General features: G+C 37.1%; 2 protein-coding genes and 1 long non-coding RNA gene across 6 annotated transcripts in view; 1 reads left to right on the top strand and 2 right to left on the bottom strand.

The window, feature by feature from the left end:
• LOC121636569 (CD276 antigen-like) overlaps positions 1–25,471 on the bottom strand; it is a 43,678-nt gene that overhangs the window by 998 nt on the left and 17,209 nt on the right. For all 3 annotated transcript variants that reach the window (XM_041980165.1, XM_041980164.1, XM_041980167.1), the window contains one exon: positions 12,634–12,912. In XM_041980165.1, coding sequence (XP_041836099.1) covers positions 12,634–12,912 — 279 coding nt within the window. The remainder of the gene's footprint in view (positions 1–12,633; positions 12,913–25,471) is intronic.
• Positions 1,781–12,743, top strand: LOC121636572. The gene is made up of 3 exons (XR_006009749.1): positions 1,781–1,791; positions 3,949–3,959; positions 12,664–12,743. It is a non-coding gene; the product is annotated as an uncharacterized LOC121636572 (long non-coding RNA).
• Positions 16,636–20,861, bottom strand: LOC121636570 (V-set domain-containing T-cell activation inhibitor 1-like). Of its 2 annotated transcripts, none has more exons than XM_041980169.1 (3): positions 20,635–20,861; positions 18,905–19,249; positions 16,636–17,029 (listed from the first exon to the last, which is right to left on the bottom strand). In XM_041980169.1, the coding sequence occupies exons 1-3, from the start codon at positions 20,726–20,728 to the stop codon at positions 17,010–17,012; spliced, it is 459 nt and encodes a 152-aa protein (XP_041836103.1). In that variant the 5' UTR covers positions 20,729–20,861; the 3' UTR covers positions 16,636–17,009. The 2 variants fall into 2 exon arrangements, with proteins under 2 accessions (XP_041836103.1, XP_041836102.1); XM_041980168.1 differs by lacking the exon at positions 16,636–17,029 and adding an exon at positions 17,786–18,396.

The following is a 25,471-nucleotide window of genomic DNA, read 5'->3' as shown; positions in this document are numbered from 1 at the left end:
AAAAAATACAAATTTATTAGTAAAAAGAAATGAAAAACTAAACCAAATAATATATCATTACTTAATCATGTTCGTATTACCCTAAAATGAACTGTTTTTATTTATTTATTTTTTGTTACACAGGAAATGGTCACTGCCATAAAAGAAGAGTAAAAGAAGAATACACTTCATAGTAAACAAAAAAAAAGTGGAAGGATCAGTGAAGATGTTTTAGAAGAAGTTTATGGGATATCATTTGAGAAATATTCATTCATTTTCCATACTGAATTCAAAGTCCAATTCAAAGTCATGGTGGCAGCAACAGCAGCTGGGTTTCAACAAGACTAGTGTTAGCCAGGGGCAGATCAACAAAGCCATCGCATGTTTTATTGTTGAGAACATGCAGCCAATTTCAACTGTGGAATTGTCTGCTTTTAGGCAAATAATAAGTTTAATAATACGCCAAATGGGATGAAAAACCTTTTTCGACTACTTGGATAAGAAGTATATATAAAAATAGAAACTGAGATTAAAGAGACATTGTAGATCCCCTAATCTACAATCTCAGTTTCTATTTTTATAAATCCTCTGCTATAACCGGGATGTCCTCTCTGCACTTCGTCTCATCACCATCGTCTTCCTCACTTTCAGACAACGTACACAGCATATTTCGACAACAGCAGATATTTGGTCTGTTCACAACAAGAGCTACCTGGGGATAACTGCTCACTGGATAAACACCACTACTTTTAAACGCCAGAAAGCTACATTAGCGTCTAAAAGGATCAAAGGTAGGCACACATATGATATTATTGCTGCTGAGATGAACACATTCATTCATTGTTTGGACTGTCGACAAAAGTCACAGCTACAGTTACTGATAACGGCTTCAACTTTATAAAAGCCTTTCAAGTGTAGCATACAGAGTCGCTGTCTGATGATGATGACGATGATGAGAAAGATGACAATAATGCCATCTTCACAGATGTTTCAGATGTGCTTAACACCGTGACAGAAGAAGGAACAGTTTTACCTCCAAGCCTAAGGTGTTCCTCTCACACACTCAACTTGATTTCATGTTCTGATGTGGACAAGTGACTGCCTTCAAATCCTGGTACTAAAGGCATTTACAGAAGTGCTACCGCCAAGTGCACAGCTCTGTGGACCAAGGCTAGCAGATCGACCTTTTGCTCAGAGATAGAGGGTGATATTGTTGGTAAAAAGCTGCTGGTGCCGTGCTCTACAAGATGAAACTCGTTCTATGAAGCTGTAGCAAGATTCACTGAAAAACCAATAACTGACTTGAATAGCATCCCTGATCGTTTACAGTTAAAATGCATCAGTGAAAGAAATTAAGTTTCTCAAAGAATACTGTGTTATCATGAAGCCTCTTACAGCTGCTCTGGACATCCTGCAAGGGGAAGAGAACAGTTAATTTGGCACCCTCCTGCCCACGTTAGAAGTATTGATGTCAAAGACACTGGAAATGAAAGAAGGTCTGATTATAGCAATCGGCTTACCAGATGCCATTGTTCATGTAAGAAAGATTCATGAACACCTTTGTATTATTTTCTCTTGTTGCACAAAAAAAAACAGCATTCAGTCAGTGGACACTCGTTTTTCATTACGCACATATGGTGCAAGTGTATCACACAGCAGAAATTTATTCATGTAAACATTGATATTTTATCTGAGAAACCACTAATATATTTTGCACCTATCCACAGGATGCATAAACAATAATCAATAATAATAACAAATTAATTTTTGCTAAATAAAATTTTAGTTATGTTCAATCAGTTGTACATATATGTTGCATTTTTGTTTTTAAATGTTTTTAGAACTCCTGCCAATAACTCAAACAACACATGGTGATGTACAGTTATAACAGAATAATTTTTACTTATTCTAATATCTGTGTAACTGTGTGTTTTGCAGGCTATCAACACATGTTTTGCATCCGTCTTCGAAAACAACGATGCAGTACTGGGGCTGTCACACATCCCATGTTCAATCTACAGTGGTTGAAAGACCAGAGCAAGAAGGAGAGGGTGAAGGGAACACTGGCAGCTGAATGCCACAAGCTCATCCCTCAGCATGTCCCTGTGCAGCAAGCAGCCAAGATGCCAGCGACTCTGTCAACACCAGATTCAAGCTTCTCCAATGTACAGGACTCTTTCTGCTTTGAGGAGGACAGTGATGCCTTCAGCACTGTTGAAACTGAGGTACTGACATACTTGAGAACAGCTGAAACAGGGATGGAGATTCTCAAACAATTTCCCACAATAAAGGAAATTTCTCTTAAGAAAAATGCTGCTACTCCATCCAGTGCACCAGTCGAGAGACTTTTCAGCTTAGGAAGTCTGGTGCTTTCTCCAAAGAGGAACAAAGAAAGATTTATAGACTTCTTCTCATGCGGTAAAACCACTGGTTTGAAGGTTAAACCTCAACTCAAGACTTTCATTCAGGTCCTTGCTTTTCAGCATTTTTGTTGTTTTCTAGCAAACATTTCTGTGTAACAAAAACATTGGTTCTCTTACAGTCACAGTGACACATTTCTGCTACATTTTAGAAAACTTATATAGAAAACATTGGTTTGTATTGCTGCAAATAAAGCTGATTTATTTAAAACATTTTGAAGGAAATATACGACAGCACTTGCTTTATGTGTATGATGTTTAAATCAGTTTTATTTCTACACTTGACAGGATACATACGGATTACTTTAAATAAGTTACTGGCATGCAACTTTATTTAATTTCAATATGGTTTTTCACTGTCTAATTTATGCAGATGGAAGGTGTATTCTTCCTACGTTCAGCTGCAGTTCTGTCTGTGTTCTACCTAACGTCGTTGCAGATTTCAAGAAAATTGTGAAATTCAGAGAGAAGTTAGTGAGTTATATTTTCTTTATGTTTACCTATTGGGAGTTATTTCAGATCTCTCTCCTTTTGTTTTGTGTAAAACTTTGTCTCTCTGAGTTTTATGTGTCCCCTTTAAAATATTTAGTGCATGTTGACCTTTCAAGCACTTACGAGGGTCTTACTTTCTTTACTGTCTGCAATTATTGCAAAGAAAATCTGTGTAATAAACATTTTTTTCACTTAGTAGTCAAAATGACAAACTTCAGTTACATTTCATAACATTTATTTGATTTAAAATTCATGGTGTTTCTCAGAATATGATCTTTAATATTATTATTAAAAAAATAATAAATTATATATGAGTGGCCAGATGGAGGCCATTACTTAGTAAAAAGCACATGGCAGCCTACCTGGCGTTTGCCAAAATGCACCTGAAAGAGTCTCAGACCATGAGAAACAAAATTCTCTGGTCTGATGAGACAAAGATTGAACTTTTTGGCATGAATGCCAGGTGTCATGTTTGGAGGAAGCCAGGCACCACTCATCACCAGGCCAATACCATCCCTACAGGGAAGCATGGTGGTGGCAGCATCATGATGTGGGGATGTTTTTGAGCAGCAGGAACTGGGAGACTAGTCAGGATAAAGGTAAGATAAATGCAGCAATGTACAGAGACATCCGGGATGAAAACCTGCTCCAGAGCGCTCTTGATCTCAGACTGGGGCAACGGTTCATCTTTCAGCAGGACAACAACCCCAAGCACACAGCCAAGATATCAAAGGAGTGGCTTCAGGACAACTCTGTGAATGTCCTTCAGTGTCCCAGCCAGAGCCCAGACTTGAATCCAATTGGACATATCTGGGGGGATCTGGAAATCACTGTGCACTGACGCTTCCCATCCAACCTGATGGAGCTTGAGAGGTGCTGCAAAGAGCAATGGGCAAAATTGTGCGAAGACAGGTGTGCCAAGCTTGTGGCATCATATTCAAGAAGGACTTTGGATTGTTTAACGGTTTGGATTTGGATTCTGGACAAAGCTTGTTTCCCTTTTGGATGAAAAGAAGGAAGGAAATACTGGAGCTCTTGAAGTGCTCCGCCTGAATAGTTTTCCTTACAGTAATCTCCTGTTCAGCAGTTGCTTGCAGCTTCTCAGAGGAGATTCCAGATCAGGAACACATCACTTCTGCTGGTACGTTGGACCAGATATAATAGTGTTGAGACATCTTCCTGAGCACAAGATTTTATTCATCCAATCCTGATTTATCTAATCTTTTGTGGGTCCAATCTGTTGAAGCGTGACAATAATTATCCACATAAGCTGATGAAAATCATGCAGCAGCTGAACGATCAATCATTTTTGTAGATTTGCCAGCATTTATTTAGTTTTAATTGAATTGTGCCAGTGGTCAGGAAAGAAAGTTCTGCGATGATAAGCATAGGGACCACTGCAAGAGGGCCAGTTGGGCCATTGATTGACTTTTCGGAACTAATAAGACAAATAAATAAATTGTGTCAGCTCAAAAAACACATTGGTCCACTGGGAAAATGCCCGGGCCTATGCCAGAAGGCCAGTCCATGCCTGCTGGCAGGAAATACATGGGTCCTCTACTGGGGCTGCATCGATACTAGAATAACCCGCCATGCGTTCATTACCAAGCTTTGATGTGTGATACAATAAATCAGCTTACATCCAGTGCTCTGTTTCATTACTTTAGCATTATGCCTTTTTTCTAATTGTTCTTCTTCAAACAACTGGATAAAAGACAATAAGTACATTAAAAATAAAGTATTTTTTATATTAGCTGATAAGTGAATGTTAGAAGCTAGTAAGTATGTGACCTTTTCTCATTGAAATACAAGCCCAACGTAATCCCACATGCTAATCAATAATTTATTAAAGCTTTTTCTACTTCTGAATGACCCAAAAACTGTTCAAAGGGGAAAAAATGGTCTTGTCGTCACTACTGTCAAACTGACCCCATCTGGCGATTCTAGGGGATTTTGCAATGTTGGCGGTTTTAGTGTTCAAAAGAATTCCTGGATTCAGGCGGTGATCTGGATCACCCCTAAAATCTAATCATTCACTATCTGTACCGCTTTGTCCATTACGGGTTGTGGGTAAGCTGGAGCCGAACCCAACATTTTAGCAGGTGAGAGGCAGGTCACCAGTCCATCGCAGGGCCAACACAGAGAGAGACAAACAACCGCACTCACTCACAGGGAGAATTGAGTGACCAATTACCCTAACAAGCATGTTAACACTGGCAGGAAGCCGGATTACCCAAAGAGATCCATGCACACACAGCGAGAACATGCAAACTCCACACAGAAAAGCCACCTCCCCCAAGCCGAGACTCAAACCAGCAACCTTCTTGCTGTGAGGCTTGGGTGCCAACCACCACATCACCGTGCGGTCTAAAATCTTGTTCCTTATTCCATTTTGGAGATTTCCCTAAAAAAAAATTAAAATCCATCCATTACTTTTTAAGTTATGTTGCTAACTGACAGACAGACGCTGCCAAAAACATAACCTCTGCCTTGGCAGAGCTAATTAGTGACAAGCTAAAGTAGTAAAGGCAGCACTTTCCCTATCAGACTAGTCAGAGCAGGTGAATCGCAATGCTACATCTGAACTAGAAACTTGTAGTAAAAGACAAAATCATCCATAATTATTTATGTATTAAGGAGTTCTAATGCACATTTCACGAGCTGATTCCACATCAACAGATTTAGTTGGCGTAGACCTGCATAAAACCACAAAAACTCCGTCCATGAATCGTGTTGTGGGTCAGGGATTTGAGCCCGATATCCGATCCGTGAATTATGTTGAAATCGGAGCCCACTACCAATATTAGATCGGATCGGTCCCAACTTTAGATAAAACCAAAGATGAACTTTGGCCACAAAAAATATGTTTGGTGAAAAAGCAAACTTTGTATCCCAATAGAAACACTATATCCTCACTGAAGCATGGTGGCAATAGCAATAAGATTTAAAGTTTCTTTTAGTTTATGAGTTTTCATAATGGTCTTGGACCTTCTCAATTGTCTGACCTCCTTTTAAATTACAACCTTTCATGGACCCTGACTCTGGTACCGGTCTTTTAGTTGTTCCCAAAGTCAGATTTAAAACTTATGATGAGGCCTTGTTCCATTATTACGACCGTGGACAGTGGAACAGCCTGCCAGAGAACCTCAGGGCTGCAGAGACTGTTGATGTTTTTAAACAGGCCTTGCTACTTGGGGGCCCATAAAGGGTCGTTTCTCTTCATCCAGAGCCACTGGCTGCTGCTCTCTGCTGAGCTGCTTTGGCTCTAGCCCCTATTTCCCAGGTCTCTTAGCAGTTTAGTGGTTGATGTTGAAAGTAAACCCTCTGCATCCAACAGAACTGGACGGACTTCTGTGTTCCAGCTGCAATGTTGTGTTTCAGCAGCTAACTCAGCATAGCGCAGGTGTTTACGCTCATATGCCTCAGCCAAAGAATCCTCTCTGGGTACGGTGAGTTAAATCATATGATCATATCTAAAGGTGTTGGAAGGGATCTCTGGAGCAAACATCAGTTTTTGGCCAACATTCGCCAAAAGTTCCAGTCATGTGCTGAGCACAGCTGGCCTCTCTCCAATGGTGAGAAGCTGCTTTTGGTTGCTTTGGCCACCTCAGAGACAAAGACAGCTGTCCAGGGGGTTTGGATACTGATGATGGTAGGAACTTGATGGCAGCTTGCTTGCCTGCTAGTTTTTGAATAGTTCTAAATATCAGTCACTTTTGGCACAAAACCATTAGGTGTCTGCTAGAAAGCTGAAAATTAGGAGAAACTTCAACTTTCATTGCAATAATGAATCCAAGCTTACGTCCCATCCATCTAAATCCAATAGAAAATCTGTGGGCTGACTTGATGATGGCTCCGTACAAGAGATGCTCTGTTTGCAAAGAAATCGCTGCTGGAGACATGTCAGATCAGAGCAGCCTGCAGGCTTATTGAACGATGTAGGAAACTATCTGTGAACTTTAACTGTTTGAAACAAAATTTCGCATCATCCTTTGGACCCACACAAGCTGTAAGAGCTGCACCCGCGCTCACATTAAGCCCTTTTGTAAATAACAACTTAAAAATTGACACTTTCACAGCATCTCTAAATAATATTACACATTATATCACATTACACACACACAATGGTACTACTAACAATAAATTATAATATACAATATAAATAACTTTCAACTGGTATCATTATTAGCTTCATACCCTTCAATTATCTCATCTTTTATCTTTGTTTAAATTTTCCTGTAGATTGACATGTTTTTATTTCCTCACTACAGCTGTTCCAAAACTAAACTACTCTTCTAGAAATACAATAAAGTTTAGTGTTTGTTCTCACTGCTGGTTTTTACAACATGTTTGTTCCTTTCAGGCTGAACTGGAAAAGCTTTGGATACTGCTAGGCAACTGATCATTTTTAACTTTGTACATAACTTGAAGAATCTGAACAATAATTTGAACAAGTCTTCAAATTTCAATATTTTTAATTTGATGAACAGAGAATTAGTTGGTTCTGTATAAGTGAAGTTAGTTATTATTCTTATGGCTGTTTTTGAAGAAGAAAAACAGAATTTAATGTTGTCTTGTTTGCGTTCCCCCACACTTTAACACAGTGTCATGTATAGTAGAATGAAGGAACATTACAAGGTGAACAATGATGGCTGATTTAAAAAATATTTAACTTTATAAGGAACTGAAATTGTTTCACATATTTTTGGATTAACATAGTTTATATGTTTCTTCCAACTCCATCTTTCATCTAGGGATATTCCGAAGCCATTTTTTTCTGTCCGATACGGATTCCGGTACCTGGAGTTTAGGTATCTGCCGATACCGAGTACGGATCCGATACCAGTGTTTTTTTTAATAAGAGGTCTATAAATTCTTTCCATTCTCCAGCTTCATGTGACAGTGACATGGATCTGACTGACATGAGACTGATAAATTTTTGCTATTGCTAGTGCATCCAATGACAATACTTTGGGTTAAATATAAGATTAACCACGAATGCTAGTTTCCTCCTTCTCAGACGAATAATAAACAAGTCAACAAGAAAGTGCTAGCACCAGAAACGCCGATCAGCTGATCACTGACAGCCGGTCACGGAACAACAGGAGAGAGAAGAGGAGGAGAAGGCATATTAGTACAGAACTGCAGGAAACAGTTTTTCTTTGTTTTTGCTTTTGTTTGTTTTTTCTCTTTAAATGAAAGAGTGCGAGTGTTGAATCCTCTCACCGGGAAAAGTGTGGCGGATGAGGAAGCGTTAATTCCGGTTAAAAAATTTACGCAAATAAATACATAAATTATTTACTGCTGTTAACGTGTTAATTTTGACAGCCTTAATATTTATTTATATAATTCATGTTTAATTAACACATGAAATCCATGATGGCCACAGAACTGTTTCTATTAAAAAACTATCTTGAACTTGGACACACAGTGGACGTTTTCCACAAAGAACAGGGACTGTTAATCCAGGACAATAAATTCTAAGACTTTGTTATTCTTTCTGGCTTTCTTCTGCAAATTCCTCATGTTTTTTAAAAGCATTTGCCAACGTTTGTTATTGCTGTGGTTCGTTGAAGGCAACAAACTTGTGCTCTTTCATGTGATTTCAACCAAAATGCTTTATAGGTTGCTGGTGGTAATTTTGCCAGCATTCATGTCGCCTCTGGAAACTTCAGCTCTTCGTTTTAGGCAAGTCGCTGTTTTGCTAGCGGGATTTTCTAATGAGTAATGACACCAAATTACTAACGTAACATTAATGCTAAATGTACAACACAACAGCACAACAGTGACTCGCGTGTTGCTGCTTCTCCGCCTACCGACTCAAAACAACGGCCACGCAAGACTGCGTAACTTCCTGTGTCTGTGTGGTTGTGCTAGGCGGGAAAATAAGAATTATAATTCTGTTTCCATGGTATCAGATGGTGTTTAGACAAAAATACTCACCAATACTGACCCCCTTACTTTTGGTAGGGTCGACGAGTATTTCTGATGCTAGCAGCAGTATCGGTCCATCCCTACTTTCATCTATCAATACATCAAGAAATTTTATTTCTGACACTCTTTTAAGTTCTATATTGTTTATCATTTTAATTAACATCAAACCAACTCTGCAGTTTATTAAGTTAATTTCCAACAGTCTCCAAAAGCTCCTCCAAATTGTACCCAAAACAAAATAGATTTTATTCTCATTGATTTTGATTTAAGTTGATTTATTTAATTGTTCTCTGTTAATTAGATAACTAATAAGCCAGCTGAGGGCCACTCCTCTAACCCCATTCATTTAAAGTTTGTTTATCAATAATTCATGATCTACTGAACCAAAAGCATTTTTGAACATTTCCTCAGTTTCCATTTTTTTTGTTAAATAATTCTGTATAGTATTCACAATCATTCTGTAAATCAATAAAAACTATTGTCGGGGTCTACATTGTTTTTAATATCATGTTCTTTATGGTCAGTAAATTGATTTGTTGTCAATCTTAAAGTTTCTTTTTCAGGGTTGGAGGCTCCTTGTGATTCACAGTTACTGGTTTGTAATGTACCACTGATCTTGGGGCGTGGAGTACGTTGGTGATGAGTGTATTCTTGCTACCATGCCTTCCTCCTTTAAACTTGTCCAGTTCTGTAATGTCTTCTTTCATTTTGTTCATAATAAGTTTTTGTTGCTTTGACATGTTTATAATTTCACCTGACAGAAACTTTAGAGACTTTTTTATGTCCTCTGTTTCTTCTTCTGTGATTGTGCCTTGTTTCTTAGGCTCCATTCTACCAGTTTACCATACATACAACATGTAATGCAGCATAGAAACTAGAAGTCTACGTTAAGTTAGAATTAAGAAAATAGTGAGGAAAGAAGGGATAAAAAACTGTTGCTTCAACTTTCTTAACCATTTTTCAATATAACTAGCAATATATATATATATATATATATATATATATATATATATATATATATATATATATATATATATATATATATATATATATATATATATATAAAATGAATCTGTTGAATGTTTTGGTTAAATTTTTGTCTTTTTCACTCATTTGTAATTTAACATTTGATAATTGCTTTCAAAATTCTAACTTAATATCAATGTCAGATAATAGTCTGAAGGGACAAATTTTAAGAAATAAAGGATCATAATTAAAACATAATGTATTAGAAGGAAACAAACATCAACCTCATCAAAGAAACAAGCTGCTAGATTTTTCCTCAACAGATAACACACCCTACAGTTATGCTACAACATCTTACTAGATAATGTTTGAGGTGTTTGATGTCTCCATCTTGGCCACTAGATGTCAGTATTGTTTTGTTTTTCTTACACAGTGTTACTTTTAGAACAGATTAATCTAAAATTTCTACATCACTTCTGTCTACAAGTTAAAATTTTGGTTCAATTCAGTTCATGAAAAAATATCCAGATTTCTTTACAAATGTTTACACAAAGTTATGGTGAGTTACAGTTTTTGTTTTGCAGTTCTGAGCAGCAGAGAGTAGGTGATGTTATTACCAGGTAACTCTGGCCTCTCAGAGCTGCAGCCCCCTCCTGTTGCTTAGCGTCTGAGAGAGTGGATAACAATAACAAGCGAGTGTGGGGAGGGAAATGACACATCCGATGTAAACATATTTAAGGCTGAGATACAACAAAATACCGGAAAAGTTTGAAATTCCAGCCATTTTTTTAGCTTTTAAAAAAAGGAAGATTGGTCAGACTGAGACAATCTCTGAACTAATAAAACAGTCCTACACATTAAAACAGGAAATTTACTAATTTTACTAAGAACATTTTAGAATAACTTAAAATAAAAATCTATATTTCATATTTGGAAAATGTTGAAGAGCATTATTTATTTTCCTCTGTCTCAAACTAGATATAATGCTCCATCTGCTGGTTTCTACTGGAACATCTTTACTGAAATATATTGTTTATTCGTTTGTTATTTATCTAAGAGACGTAAACACACACAGCTGGTCTGATTTCATCGTCTTAGATATATTTCAGACATGTAATCTTTCTTTTAAAAGATGGATTATTTTACACACCTTTATCTCATTACTGCTGATTGCTGCAGGAACATTTTACTCATGTAAACAAACTAAAACCTGTTGATGGGACTCCAGACTGGACAGAAACCAGCTGACAGACTTTAAACCAGAACCAGGAGGTGAGACCACACTGGTTCCCAGTATGATTTACAACTGATTTAAAGGTTCATTTGAAGACTTTAAGGCCTTTATGTGGTCCAACATGTGCTCTGAGACTTTGATAAAAGAAGAAGGAAGGAGCTGGAAGAGAGGATCAGGATGACCGAGTCAGGAATTACATTTTCAATCTTTCACTTATCAAACTTTTTTTCTTTGGGGGGTGAATTAGAAATTATTTTGCTGTCCAGTTAAAACAAACTAACCTGAGGAACATAAGATATTTTACAAAGAAAAACATAAAGGTTGATATATATAAATATAATATATATAAAATGTCAAAAACGGTCATAATTTCTGGATTTAAATGAATCCTACAGTTTAAAATCTATTCAGAAGAAATCAAGCTGATTTATAGAGACAATTAGTACAATTATGTTAGAAACCAGAAACTACAACATGAATGAGAACTGAGCCAAAGATGTTGGATCACTTTCACTGATACAAGGTGTGGTACATTTCTGCTGAGCCAAACTTTCACTGCAACTCATTTATTACCGTCACTGAACAGTTATTGTGGTTTAACGTAAAACTAAAGGAAGAAAAGAGAAAATGTTTTAACTGAAACTTTTTCAACCATTTTCTTCTCAGCAGGACAAATAATCCAGCTGAGAGAAGAAGAAACTTTTTCATTGATCATTTAAATGATAAACCTACAGTAAATGTGCTGTTACTGTACTGAGAGATAAGAATCTCACCGAGTTTTAGTTTTAAACCTTCATGTGTTTTATTTTACATGTAAGTGCTGTATATATGTAGACTTTATATCTGTGCTGTCATCACAGGTGTGTAAACATGATGTGTGTTTTCCTCATGTTTCTATCACACAGCAGGTTTTAGAGACATGAACAGTGTTTCGTTTAATACAAACTATAAAGATGAAGCTGGTAAATGTGGGAGGTGAACATTTATTAACAAGTCTACAATCAGAATGTGGAAAGTTTCCTTCTGTTTTCTATGTAAAACTAAGTGTTGTGTTTTACTTTCTGCTGTAAATAACCAGCATCCTGCTTCAGAGAACAAGGAAACGCTTCATCACACAGGAACTTCACTGCAATGCTGAGAGTTTGATCACAAGTTCACCAGAAAAACTTCCATCTATGAGCCTTCGTGGCTTCATTATCAGACACTACATACCAGTTCATTTATCTAGATTTACAGGGGCCAAACATTTTGTCTTGACTGAACATTTTATCAATATTTTTTAGTGTTTGTGTGTTTTCAGTTTGTGGGCTGTGTTGAGAAGACTTCTGTGTATTTAAAAATTTCACTTAATATTGAAAAAAATCTTTTGATCTTAATAAAAACCTTCATGTGTAGTTTTCATGTGTCTTCTTGGGACGATGTTGCTCCAGCTGTTAATAAATCTATACATACTCTCATCCTGCCTCCTGTCTCTGTTTATAAAGTTAAATAGAGTCTCGGAGCAGAAATCAGACCTGAGATGTTTTCATCCCAGTCAGCTTTGCTGTCAGTAAACACATGAACCACTGAAATTATTCTAATGTTTCAAAGGAAACAAAAAAATCTTACCATCCATTTGTATATGTGTCTCTGAATAAGTCTGATGTTTGATTTCCTCCTGTGTGGCTACACAGCGATAGCGGTCAGTTTTGGTAACAGTGGTCTGCAGGATGATGTCGTAGCGGTTTTCTCTCTTTGTGATCTGTGGTTCTTCAGCAGGGAGGATGTTTCCAGCGCTGTCCTGCCAGGTGACGTTAGGTTTTGGAGAAGCACCATGGACCTCACACTCCAGCAGAGCCCTGTCTTTAGTTTCATCAAGGGTTGTGACATATGGCTTCTTAGCTGCACCTGTCAATAGAAATAATACTTTATTTATAAAATCAGACGTTTAGCATGACAGAATTTCCAGCATTTGTAATTTATTTTAAAATGTGTTATAAAATATAATCTAAAGTATAGAACCAGCTAAAAGTTTAGACACACCTTCTCATCCTTCTGAGTGAACAGGTGTGTCCAAACTTTTGTCTGTCCCTGTTTTCACATGAGAAGCTCACAAACTTCATCACTAGACTACAACAGTTATTCCCATAGTTAACCCATTTTAAATCAGGTATGCATAAATCTGCTCTGTGTAACCAGTTTTGCTTTAACTTGTGAATTTAAGTGTAAGTTTTTAAAAAGCTGCTGCTTCCAGCTACAGAAATCTAATCTTAACCAGAGACATGACCGTGGATGTAAAGAGAAATCAGGAAACCTGTGGAGAGATGCTACATGACTTGTTTGGTGTGTGTTGTTGTCTCAACTGGAAAGATGCCACAAACTGTGGCTGAAAACCAGCTCAGAGGCAGAGCTGATCTCCAGTGTGTGAACAGCAGTAGGAGGAACTTTATGGTTCATAGAACTAGTTTACTGTTGGAAAAAATCTGGAGCTTTGAAAACTAACGTCCACTTTTCTTTTCATCTAACTAACTGTTGAGAACTGTAAATGATGGACTTAAAAGTATTTCAGCAATGACAATATCATGTTATGCTCAACTTCTTAATGAAAACATTTTTCCTTCCAACTGTTATTCTAAGCTAATAAAAGCTACTTGCTCAAAATCAACGAATTGTGATGAATTAGTCAGGAGCGTCGATTATTAAAAGTGTAACCTATTTTAGGTTAATATATTAATATATTGTCTGCCAAGCTTTTTTTTCTCTCCTTTTTATTATTACAGCCATGTTTCCCGTTTAAAGATCCTATGCTTAATTTCTTTGTAATTCTCGACTGTTCAAAGAGTTTATTTCCACTCTAGGACCATCTAACAGCAGTCTGTCCTCTGGTCTGGTTCCTAAAGAATATAAGCATGCTATAGTCCATCCTCTGCTCAAAAAACCCAACCTGGATCCTACCATTCGGTGTAATTTCCGACCAATTCCCAAATTTCCTTTCATTTCTAAAATCCTAGAGAGGATTGTTTATACACAGATAAAGAGTTTTTAGAAGTAAATAATGTTTTTGAGATTTTCCAGTCTGGTTTTAAACCTCTTCATAGCACTGAGTCGGCTCTACTGGGGATTTTTAATGATCTTTCATTAGCTACAGATTCTGGTGACCACGCGATCTTGGTTTTATTGGATTTAACAGCAGCCTTTGACATGGTGGATCACAACATTTTAATGACTCATCTGGAGCATTGTGTTGGCATTCATGGTACTGCCCTGGAATGGTTCAGGTCCTAACTGTCTGAGAGGACATTCTCTGTTAAACTGGACCATTTCCAGTCATCCCCTGCTCCTCTTTCCTGTGGTGTCCCCCAGGGGTCCATTCTTGGGCCTTTGCTCTTTTCATTATACCTCCTACCCCTCCGGTCAGTTATTAGGAAGCACAATTGTGCTTTCCATCTGTATGCTGATGATAGTCAGGTCTATGTCCCTCTTAAACGCAAGGACTCTTATTCCTTAGAAAAACTCTTAATCTGTCTCAATGAAGTCAAAGCCTGGATCGCCTAAAATGTTCTTCATTTTAATGAAAAGAAGACAGAAGTTATGGTTTTTAGTCCTAGTGCCAGTGGGTCCTCTCCTGTCGACTTGGGTCCTCTGGCACACTATTGTAAATCTGACGTGACAAACTTGGGAGTAAAAATGGACAGTGATTTTAACCTAGACAGGCAGATCAGTGCAGTGGTGAAAGCTAGCTTTTTCCAGCTGAGGCAACTGGCAAAGGCCAAACACATTTTTTTAAAGCAGGATCTTGAAACAGTAATTCATGCTTTTATCACAACACAGCTGGACTACTGCAATGCCGTATACTTTGGGGTCTCTCAGAAATCTCTGTCCCATCTGCAGCTGGTGCAAAATGCTGCAGCTTGTCTGTTAACTGGAACACGAAGGAGAGAACACATTTATCCTTTTTTAGCCACACTGCACTGGTTGCCTGTTCTTTTTAGAGTTCATTTAAAAATTATTTTATTTGGTTTTAAGTCTTTAAATAACCTTGCCCCCAACTACCTATCTGAGCTGCTTCACATGTACTCTCCCTCCTGGTCCCTTCGGTCAGCAGATCAGCTGCTCCTGGAGGTGTCGATGACGCGGAGGAAGCTCAGAGGGGACAGGGCTTTTTCTGTGGCGGGACCAGAGCTGTGGAACTCTCTGCCACTGCAGGTCAGACAGGCTTCATCACTGTTCAGTTTTAAATCCCTTCTAAAGACCCACATCTTTTCATTGGCGTTTCACCCAGTATGAGTTTGCTTTTATTGCTTGTACTGTTTTTATTTTGTATTGATTTAATTGTTTTAATGATTTTTAATGATTTTATTGTCTTGTCTTTTATTTAATATTTTGCTGCTTTTACTATATTATGTTCAGCACTTTGTTCAGTAGCTGGTAAAGTGCTTTATAAATAAAGTTGGCTTGGCTTGTCAGCCTCCATTAGTTCCTGGCCTGGGTTGACACTAGAAACCTGAACCATGAACCGCTAGATTTCTAATTTCAGATACACACGGGATGGATTCTGTCGGAGGTTTTGTGTCTACTTATCACTTATCAGCAACGTCACATGCAGGTGAGGTGTAGTGATCAGTGACGTAATCAGAATCAGGACTCACCTGGGATATTTTCTCCTGTTCTGTCTTTTAACCTTTTAAGACGCGGAGGTTCTATGCGACCCAAATTCTACATGTAAAAATTAATAAATAAATGTACTTTAGCTTTCATGTCGACCAGAAACGTCAGTACGAACATGCCATACCTCGTTTGAAAGCTAACAAGTCCGCCTTTTTAACAGATTATTGTATCTCGGAAAACGTGTTCGATAAAAAAATATCACCCTGTTTTAGACCATTAAATAGTTAGCAACTTACGTGTTTATTTGTCTTGTAGCATTTCAAAAGTATTAACTGGTCAAAGCGCAAACATGACACACAAACTGGGCCTCGTTTTGAGACGCTAAACCCCAACAAATGAATTCAGCTCATTAAAACTCAAGCGGAAGTCAACTTTACCTGAATGCCGTCCTTGTTTAGTTTAGATACGATTTTTTAAACTTCCTAGAGAAAAAAGATTTTAGTCATTTAAAAAATACTAACAAAAGTTGGACCAATGATGTTACTGAGATCGGTAAAGCCCAAGGAGCAAAACAAACCAATCACCGTCTATCTTGGACTTAAAGTGACGAAATTACAGAACTTTTAACCCAATCAGCCAATCAGAGCAGAGTATTCCTAAGCGACCGCCTTCGGTGCTTAATTCACAGCTACTTTCATCCAATAGAAATTCAGTATCTTGAAGGCGCTTGGAGTTTATCGCCAAAGAAATTGCCTGTGTGGTCGCATATCGAAGTTAATCTATTCGGTCCATGTATAATAATAGGACATAAGCAAATCGGAAAAAAACGGTTTTATTCTTCAAAAGACACAATTTAAAGTCTCTGAATATATAAAATCTTACAATAAACATTTCTAACACGTTTTTACGGTTAAATTAAATATTGACTGGTAATTTTAAATGTATTATATCCAAATTTTATCTTAACTTTATTCATTTTGAATATAGTTTGTAGAGCTATGTACCCATCTCCTGGAGGTATCCTATGTTGTACTTTCTGAAATTTATTCAAACTACTGCAGCCCATCGAATTTAAATTTTCCACAAATATTGTAGATAAAATAACAAAGCTATCCTGTAAAAATCAGGTCGATATTATTACTAATATATTATTACTGTATGTTAAACATAATGTGAAAAGTCCAAAAAACTCCTAGTTTCATCTTTTTTCTGCTGAATACAGAAAGAAATGAGCTGTTCCAAGGCAACAACTAAGTCTAACACGTTAAATGAAACCTCCATAGAGTTCACTTCACAGTGATGTAGCATGTCTATATTTGTCTTAATCGTCTTGAAATTAGATAGAACAACAAACTGGTTCTATTAAGCTGCAGCCATATGTATGACTATAAGCAGCCCTAAGAGGTTAAGACACCAGCTGAAAGAGAAGACAAAAAACGTTATAGTTATTTGTGTGATATCATTAAATGGAGTGACACAACACATGGTAATGAAAATTAACTGTATTATCCTTTTGATTTTACCTTCTTCTTTTAATCATCAAAATGAAAATTTAAGAGCTACGGTTTTCAGTTTCATAAATACTGCAGCTGCTTTACAGAAGAGACCAGCTTAGTAAGTCCTGGATGGGTGTTGATCACAAAGTTGGAACAAATGTTTCAGTGAATCTTTTTATCATCTTGATGTGAATCAGACAAGAAAATTCTCAGTCTGCTGTTGTTGGAGTGGAGCTGGTGTAGAAAGTTGTATCTGACTGAATGTTGTCAATATTTGTGCCTTCTGAGTAAACAACTGAGACGTAAACAGATTCACATGACCAATGTTATTTTATTCACTTCCTTGCAAGTCATAAACAAATAGCTTTGCAGCAGATGTGTGAAAACATCACAATGTGATTTTATAAAAAAAAAAGAAAGAAAGAAAAGAAAGAAAGAAATTAAATAAAGCTGATTCTTGGGTAATAACCCAAATCAGAAAAGGACACAAAATGATTGTAACACATCATTTTAAAAGTGTGAATTGTATTTTAGTTGGTGTGGAATAAACTGAGAAATAATGTAAAAACCTTAAAGGTGCTGTAGATGGATTTATCTTTGTTCAGAGGCTGAATTTCTATAGTCCTTTAACTAACATATATATATAGTAACATAGATACACACACCATCATATCTAATGCCCGAATAAAACATCTAGTAATGCTTTTTTAGGCTGAGGGTGTATTTATTTAATTATCCACCAAATATTTATAAAACTGTTCAGACTGATTTGCTGAATTAAGTGAAAAACAAGCAGGTTGGCTTAATTGTACAGAGCATGTTGGATAAGGAGTGTGAATTCCAGGATTATTTGCTGGCTGAGAAACGGGGTGAAAGCAAAGCAAGCAGACTAAAAGAGTATTTGCAATGAAACAAATGCAGGATTGATCCTACATATTGGTCCTGGATCAGCCTGCTTAAACAGACTGCAAAATTAGCCGGTTAAATAGACTGCATACTAGAGTCTGTGGTACATGCTGCATTCCAGGGAGACTCAGTTCAGTCCTACGATGGCGGCAATCCAGCAGGTTTTCATTGTATTCCTGATTATCCTCCAAATTCTTATGAAACTGTTTCATTAAGAGATGTTTGTAGTTTTAAATGCAGCCACAGACACAAACATCACAAACACACACAGAAGTGAAGAGGAAACACAGGGAAGGAGACATCACCAGACCAGAGGAACCAGTGGGGCTGTGACATTAGTGGCTCATACTGGTTCATGTCAGCATAAGCACGACTTTACATTCTGCCAGGAATGAAATAAATGTCATTAATGAGGCACATCCAAACTGAATAATGAACATTTGTTAGTCAGCAAAACACAATATAAAGTAAAAAGCATAAATTGTGAATGAAGCTTCAAAATCAACCAGCTGAGGTTCAGATGTAGGACTAGATTGTTCACCAACCACAACGCTTCCGGTTTGTTCTCTGACCCTCCACCAAAGTGTCCTTACACAAGGTACATGGTCCAGAGCTGTTTCTGATGCTGGTATAGAAGTTCTTTATCTACTTTTTGATAATAAACATGAAGTGCTTGGTTGAACTGCTGGATATAAAAGGTGTATAAGTGAATCCCATATAAGAGAAAAGAGGCTTCTAGATGAAGTTTCTCTGAAACCTGCTATAAGGCAGGACTTTATCCAGTTTAAATGTGTTATTTCATGTAGAACTGAATTAACTTCAGCCCATCTGGGACATTTGAACTGATCTCTTCTGTAAATAATCTTTAACTGATCAATGAAAGTACTCACCAACAGTAAGCTGAACTCTGGACAGTGTTGTGGGGGGAGTAGCTGCCTTAATACAGATGTAAGTTCCACTGTCGTCCACTTTTGTAGGTTTGATTTGTATGGAGGCATTACCAGATGTGAGCTGGTTGGGAAAATGAAAGACCCGACCTTTGAAGTGCTCAGCTTGACCTCCACGTTTAGGACCATACATGGCGCCGCTTTCATACAAAAACACCTCCCTTTTATTATATGCCACGTTTTGTTTCTTCCAGTCGAAGACCATGTTTGTAATGTCCATAGCTCCAAAGGAACAAGGTAAAACTACATCATCATCTTCCATCACAGCAATCCCGGTGACACGTGGATCTGGAAGACAAAAACATGTATTAATGAAACACAATTTTGTAAATATTTGGTGGAATATTTAATTATTCCTCCACCATATTTATTCCAAATTTATTGTGGCTGAAAAGATTCATTTGACAACTCAGTAATTATTCATTAGTAAATAGAAAATGTGTTTAATCAGTGCAAATATCTGCAGTGAAATACTGAATCTTGGATAGTAAACAGCAGGGATTCTCAAAATATAAAAAGGTCATGTACACTCCCACTAGTTCCCACTTCTCTGAGTCTGATGCTGAGTAACCTGTCACAGAGAAATAGACAGAATGAGACAAATCACACTGAAATGGAGCTGCTCCATCTTTATCGACTCATAGAGCTTTTGGAGAAATACTTCCATATTTACAGTAAAACTTATTGTTTAGTTTGTCCGTCTGCAGAAAATAACAATAATAAAAAAAACTATATGAGAAATTTTATAAAATGTGGTCAAGAGATTAAATGTGGGCTCTGTAAATTCTGGTAGCGATTTGAATTATTTTCTTTAAATTCAAATTTCACTTCTAGTTTTTGGTTGTGAAACTTTAAATACCAGCTCAGGAGCAGAGACATCTGTGACAGCTTCCAACTCTTATCAGATCGTCTCTGTTACACCATCCAGAAGCAGAAACACAAACACAGGGTTTGCTGCTTTGCGAGAAAACAAACTAACAAGGTGTGTGGGTGACAACGTGGGAAAAACGGGAAAGTGTTTAATTAAAACTTGACTTTGTTTGGCTCACGTTTAAATGTTTTAAATGTGTTTAAAAGAAAAACAATCACCAAAACTAATAAAAAAAATATAGTTTCATAGAATTTGTTAGCAAACTACAAAATAATCTTTAAAGATCTGGACTAATGTTTGAGCTTTGACTGCAGCAGATCTTAGTCCTGTGACTTTTAAAATGATTCAAACATGAAGTTTCACTATGACATTTAATCTGGAAACAAGCATCTACAGATTCAGTTAATCATCCTCATAACATGAACCAGTAAAACCAGTGTTACTGAACCTCATATCTGTTGTAATCTCATGACGCCACACCCAAAGTTAAAAACCCACTTTTAATAAACAACTAAATACATCTCATATGTTTAGAAACACGAAGATAACATCTCTTCCTAATGGAGGATGGCTCATATCTCTGAACAAATTATGTGTATTTTAACATGACTAAAAGATGGTGAGACAAGTGCAGATGCTTCTCTTTTCTCCCACTAAACCGACATATTAGCAAGTCTTAAAGCTGATATATATATATATATATATATATATATATATATATATATATATATATATATATATATATATATATAGGCTATATATATATATATAAAGTGTATTTTTTCTTTTTTTAATCTCTTACCGGTTTGATCAGTTCTTGCTGACCACGCTAGGATGTAAAGACACACGAGCGGAAGAAGCTCCATCGTTGTTGAAGTCGTCTGAAGGTTAAACATCGCATTAACAAATGTTAAAAAGATGACAGCAGCCCTCTTCTCTGTTTCAATGACGCATCTGCAACATTTTTGCTTGTAACATCCGTGAGCAGCAACAGCAGCAACACTTCCGGTACAAAATCCTTCAGAACACAGAAACCACAACGTTTTAAAGTGAAACTGATGGTTTAACAGCTCTCTAAAACGCGCGGAAAGAGGCTGGGTTAAGCTTCTTTATTTAAAAGAAAAAAAACGACGATAGATAGATAGATAGATAGATAGATAGATAGATAGATAGATAGATAGATAGATAGATAGATAGATAGATAGATAGATAGATAGATAGATAGATAGATACTTTATTGATCCATCCATCAACAACAGGATAAAAATGTTTACAAATTTATATACAACATGTAATAACAGAGTAAATTGAATAAAATAAAATATAAAAGTATCTGTAAAGGTAACAGGTCGATGTAATACAAAAAAAAAAAAAGAAATGTAAAAACAATGTGCAAATACAAACCCTCGCTCATACACCTTACTACAGAAGCCCAGAGCGGTCATGTTTGACCATTATTCTTCTTTTAATCGTTATCATGAGATAACAAGTTAATTTTCTTGTTATCTTGAGATAATGAGGATCGTTTTCTCATGATAACGAGATGATCAAGGTGGACTCAAAAGTACGTGGTTACTGCGTTACACCTAATTTCATAGATCAAACAGACCCAGTGACAGCTGGGGAGCGAGGGGCTACTATCATGGTGTGTGATTCTGTGAATGATTAATGATCAAACTTAACTATCAGACACGTTGCAGTTTCAGTCTTTGTCAGACTTGAAAGAAGTAAAATCGGATGAATTGATCAGTTATGGATGTTTGCATCCATCCTGGTTTGACTGAGGCATCCCAGTACAGAACAGCTCTGTACTGGGATGTCCCTTGGATCCACCAGTTGATTTGTTGGGAGAGAAGAAGAAATTGCTAAGCTTTGAACCCCACCTCTCTCATCTATGTTTAAGGACAGCCCCCCTCCCCACATCCCTCCCGAACACTGACACTGCTGCAGAGCTCCTTCAGTGACAGACTGCTGCATCCAAAGCGAACGTAGAGAAGCTTTTACAGGTTCTTGACTCTTGCAGCAGTTAGACTGGAAACCACTGCTCCCAGTAGACCACAAACACACAAAAACAATCCATTATAATTTATTAATGTACATAATTCTTAATTTTTCTTATTTTTATAATTCTTATAGCCTATATTAACAAGTAGTTTTCTAGACTCTAGAGGAAACCCAGACTTTCCAGGTTCTCCCATGTATACATGGGTTCTCTCCTGGCTTCTTCCCACATTCCAAAGACATGAATGTTAAGCTGATTTGAGTCTAAGTTCTTGCAAGGAGTGTGTGTGTGTCTGACTGAATGTTTGTCTCTCTGTGTTGGTCCTGTGATGGACTAGGAACAGCTGCAGACCCCTCATAAACCTGTATTTGAAAATTCCATTAACATCATGGGATGGAATATGATGCCATGAAGATGGAGGAGGAGGAAGATGAAGAGGAGAATGTCCATAAATTCAGGCCCCTGGAAGACAACAGCTCATTGCTGCAGGACTGTAGACCCACATCACTCTGATCCAAAACTATTTCTCATGAGCAATGAGGACATCACGTGTAGTTTTCATTTTTAATTAAATAACAGTAAACACAGCAAAAACCATGAGTTTATTCTAGACAAATGAAACAGAACATTTACAGCCACTATACATTAATGGTAATTAAAGCCGACATTAATTATGTGCACGTCTCTCCTCCTGTGTTAGTTTGTGTTCATCTTACTTTATAATATCGTCTTACTTTATAATATATCTTTTAATAAAACATGCTCATTGACAACATGAAATGCATTTGACAGCAGATTCTCAGTTCAAGTGTGATAAACACAGGATGTTACATAAGAGGCTTAGCTTTGCAAAAAAACCGTGCATGGGTGATAAGATGAGTACAGGTTGGTCTGGTAGTTTGATTGTGTCCGTAGTTTTTCATTTCCTGCTCTACGTCCTTCTACACTCTGTATTATACTCACAGATGTACTGAACCTCCAAAACAGAAGACGCCTCAACTGACCAACTGACTCACTGTTGTTTGCAGCCGTGTGTGTGTGCTTGGTAAGAAGGAGGTCCTCCCCAAGAGATCAACCTACTATGTAAATTTATGTAAAACAGCTGAGAGTATTTCATGTGAGGAAAAAAAAAAACAATAAAACAAAATGCTCCATAAATTCCATTTAAAAGCTATCACCTGATTCAAGTTATTCCTTGATTATATTTGCTCTAAGTGATAATAGCCCTGCTTCCACAGGTGAAGGAGGTATAAACCAAATGACTAAAATAATGCTGACCATAAAACACCATGTATCTGTGCATGATCGGAATCTGTTGGGATTTTCCAAATTTTTAAAGAAGTTTGTTTTTTAACACCAGATAGCCCTAGCACTAAGAAAAGTACATAAGTGTGTTGATTTCAAACACAGTCAGTGATCAGAGGGGAACTGTTCTGAGCAATGTATTTACTTATTATTTTGATGAATAAAATATATACCAACATTTTTAGTGCATTCTGAACACTGGTTTGTCTTTAAGGAAGAACTTTTTACTCAATCTGCTACACAAACTACAGTTTTTTCTTTCTTTCAAATGCTATTCTGTGTGTTTGTAGAGTTTATTAGACTCCTCTGAAGCATGCAGCGTCCTCTGCTGCCCTGAAACTAACACATCTTTTAAGCTTTGCTTTGCTTATGTTACTGCCCAAGACACTGAGATAAACTTTCTACTGAGCTGCATGTCCATGCAAATATGGTTCAGTCTTGCTCTCTGTTGGATGTTAAACCTTCTGGTCCCTCAGATGTTTCATCTTCTTCTCTTTGGTTTCAGTTTGATGAAGCATCATACAATCAACTGGCAGTACACAGGTCATGTCACCTGAACATTTTGCTGTACAAAACCACCGTCACAGTTTCGCACCTTCATTGTGATCTTACTACGTTTTGGACATGTGGAAAAACACACCTGTCACAGGATTTCATGTGAAACTGCTGAGAGGTTCCTGACATTCTCTCCCAACTTCTTTCCAGGTGCACATCTTATGTGACTGTTTTAGGCCAGATCTTTCCAAAGCCAACGTTCACCACCTCCATTAAACAGTATCTATGTGATTTGTTCCAAAAAAATCAAACCTCTATGGAAGAGTCTTTAACATTGTTTTTTTGTCTGTGTGTATTTTACGACTTCATTCAGAAATACCTGCGACAGTGATGAAGGAGCAGTAGTGTGTGCAGTCTTTTCTTTTTGTGTAAGCAGAGTACATAAAGTGAGGTATAATACCAAAGTTCTTTTATAAGCAGAGTTTCTTTAGAAGGTATTATATTACCAAAGTAATTTATATTATCCTTACAAGCTTGTTGTGGTTGAGTAAAACAAAAGGCTTTGGTTTCAGTGTCCACCCGCCTGCTGGGTATGTGTCAGAGAGCTCGATCCACAGTTGAGAACATTGTGTTTCCATTCATTTGACTCTTACTGCAGATGTTTAAGTGGTCTACCAATCAACCTGGGGAACCCATGAAAAAGTAGAGTATGGATTCATCTGAAAGCAAGATCACATGTTAAATTAGGGAAAAACAACTTCATGTCCACTTGTGCTGAAAGTGGTACCAGATCTGATGAAGTTTGTTTAGTTTGAAAACTTAAAAACTGGTGGGGGACCTGATACCTTCAGAGCCACTGGAGGACACTGTTAGTTAAACAGGTTATAAGCCAGTGGAATTAAATAGTGTCATCTGTTTATGTTCTGTTCATGGGTAGTGGTGCACTTTTAAATGTGCAGGTTTGAGTACCTTACATAACACCAGGGACACTCGCTGCATTGTTAGCTGGCTTAGTCTCCAACAGTTTCACCCGTATCTGCCACGAGAGCAGTTAGAAAGCCAAAGAAAATAATATAAAATGGCAAGCCGTTTGGGAAATTAATATATATATATATAACTGAATATATTGAATGAAACTTGAATGAATGTCTGAATATATTGGTGGAAACATGAACATTGATTGAATGTTTAAGTTTCCAGGTTGTCGATATCTGTAATAAGTAAATTTCCTTTTAACACCTTGGTATTACACAATGGCATCAGCAGAACTTTTCCAGTACTTTGTTGAACTGGAAAACTTTTTTACAACAGCTGGTCATATACCAAGTGGCCCAAACAATTTGGAATATCGCGGCAGCTTGAGAATCATCTTTCCATTATCGCAACATTCTTAGTCCTTTTGAATAATCGTGGCCAACAAAACCAACAAAACATTGCTGAAAGAACATTATGCCTCATTCTTTAAGGAATTTTTGAATCTCTTCAGGAGATGTTGATGGAATTAACGCTTCAGGCTGAAGCTGGTTTACAAGTCCATGGAATGGGCACATATTCTGCATCTCAGAGAGGAAGGCCAAGGTAAGCGCTGTATACATAAACATATATGGGGAGGAAGGTTGATCTAGACAAGAATCCATAACCTCTGTTTAGAATGATGTGCACAATCAGCTAGCTTTAAACTAAAGTATTAGGACAGGGAAGTAGGGCCATTTAATCACATTATGTGCATTTTAATAGATTCTTTATTAAGTTATTAATCTTTCTCCTCTAAGGTTCAACATACCAGCCACTCAGCTAACACATTTACAGGACCTGGGATTTAGTTGGATGGCCATAT

The sequence above is a fragment of the Melanotaenia boesemani genome, chromosome 3 (genome assembly GCF_017639745.1).
Source record: "Melanotaenia boesemani isolate fMelBoe1 chromosome 3, fMelBoe1.pri, whole genome shotgun sequence".
In the NCBI taxonomy this organism is placed as follows: Eukaryota; Metazoa; Chordata; class Actinopteri; order Atheriniformes; family Melanotaeniidae; genus Melanotaenia; species Melanotaenia boesemani.
The sequence above is the reverse complement of the archived record's forward strand: the minus strand, read 5'-3'. Positions and strand labels throughout refer to the sequence as shown.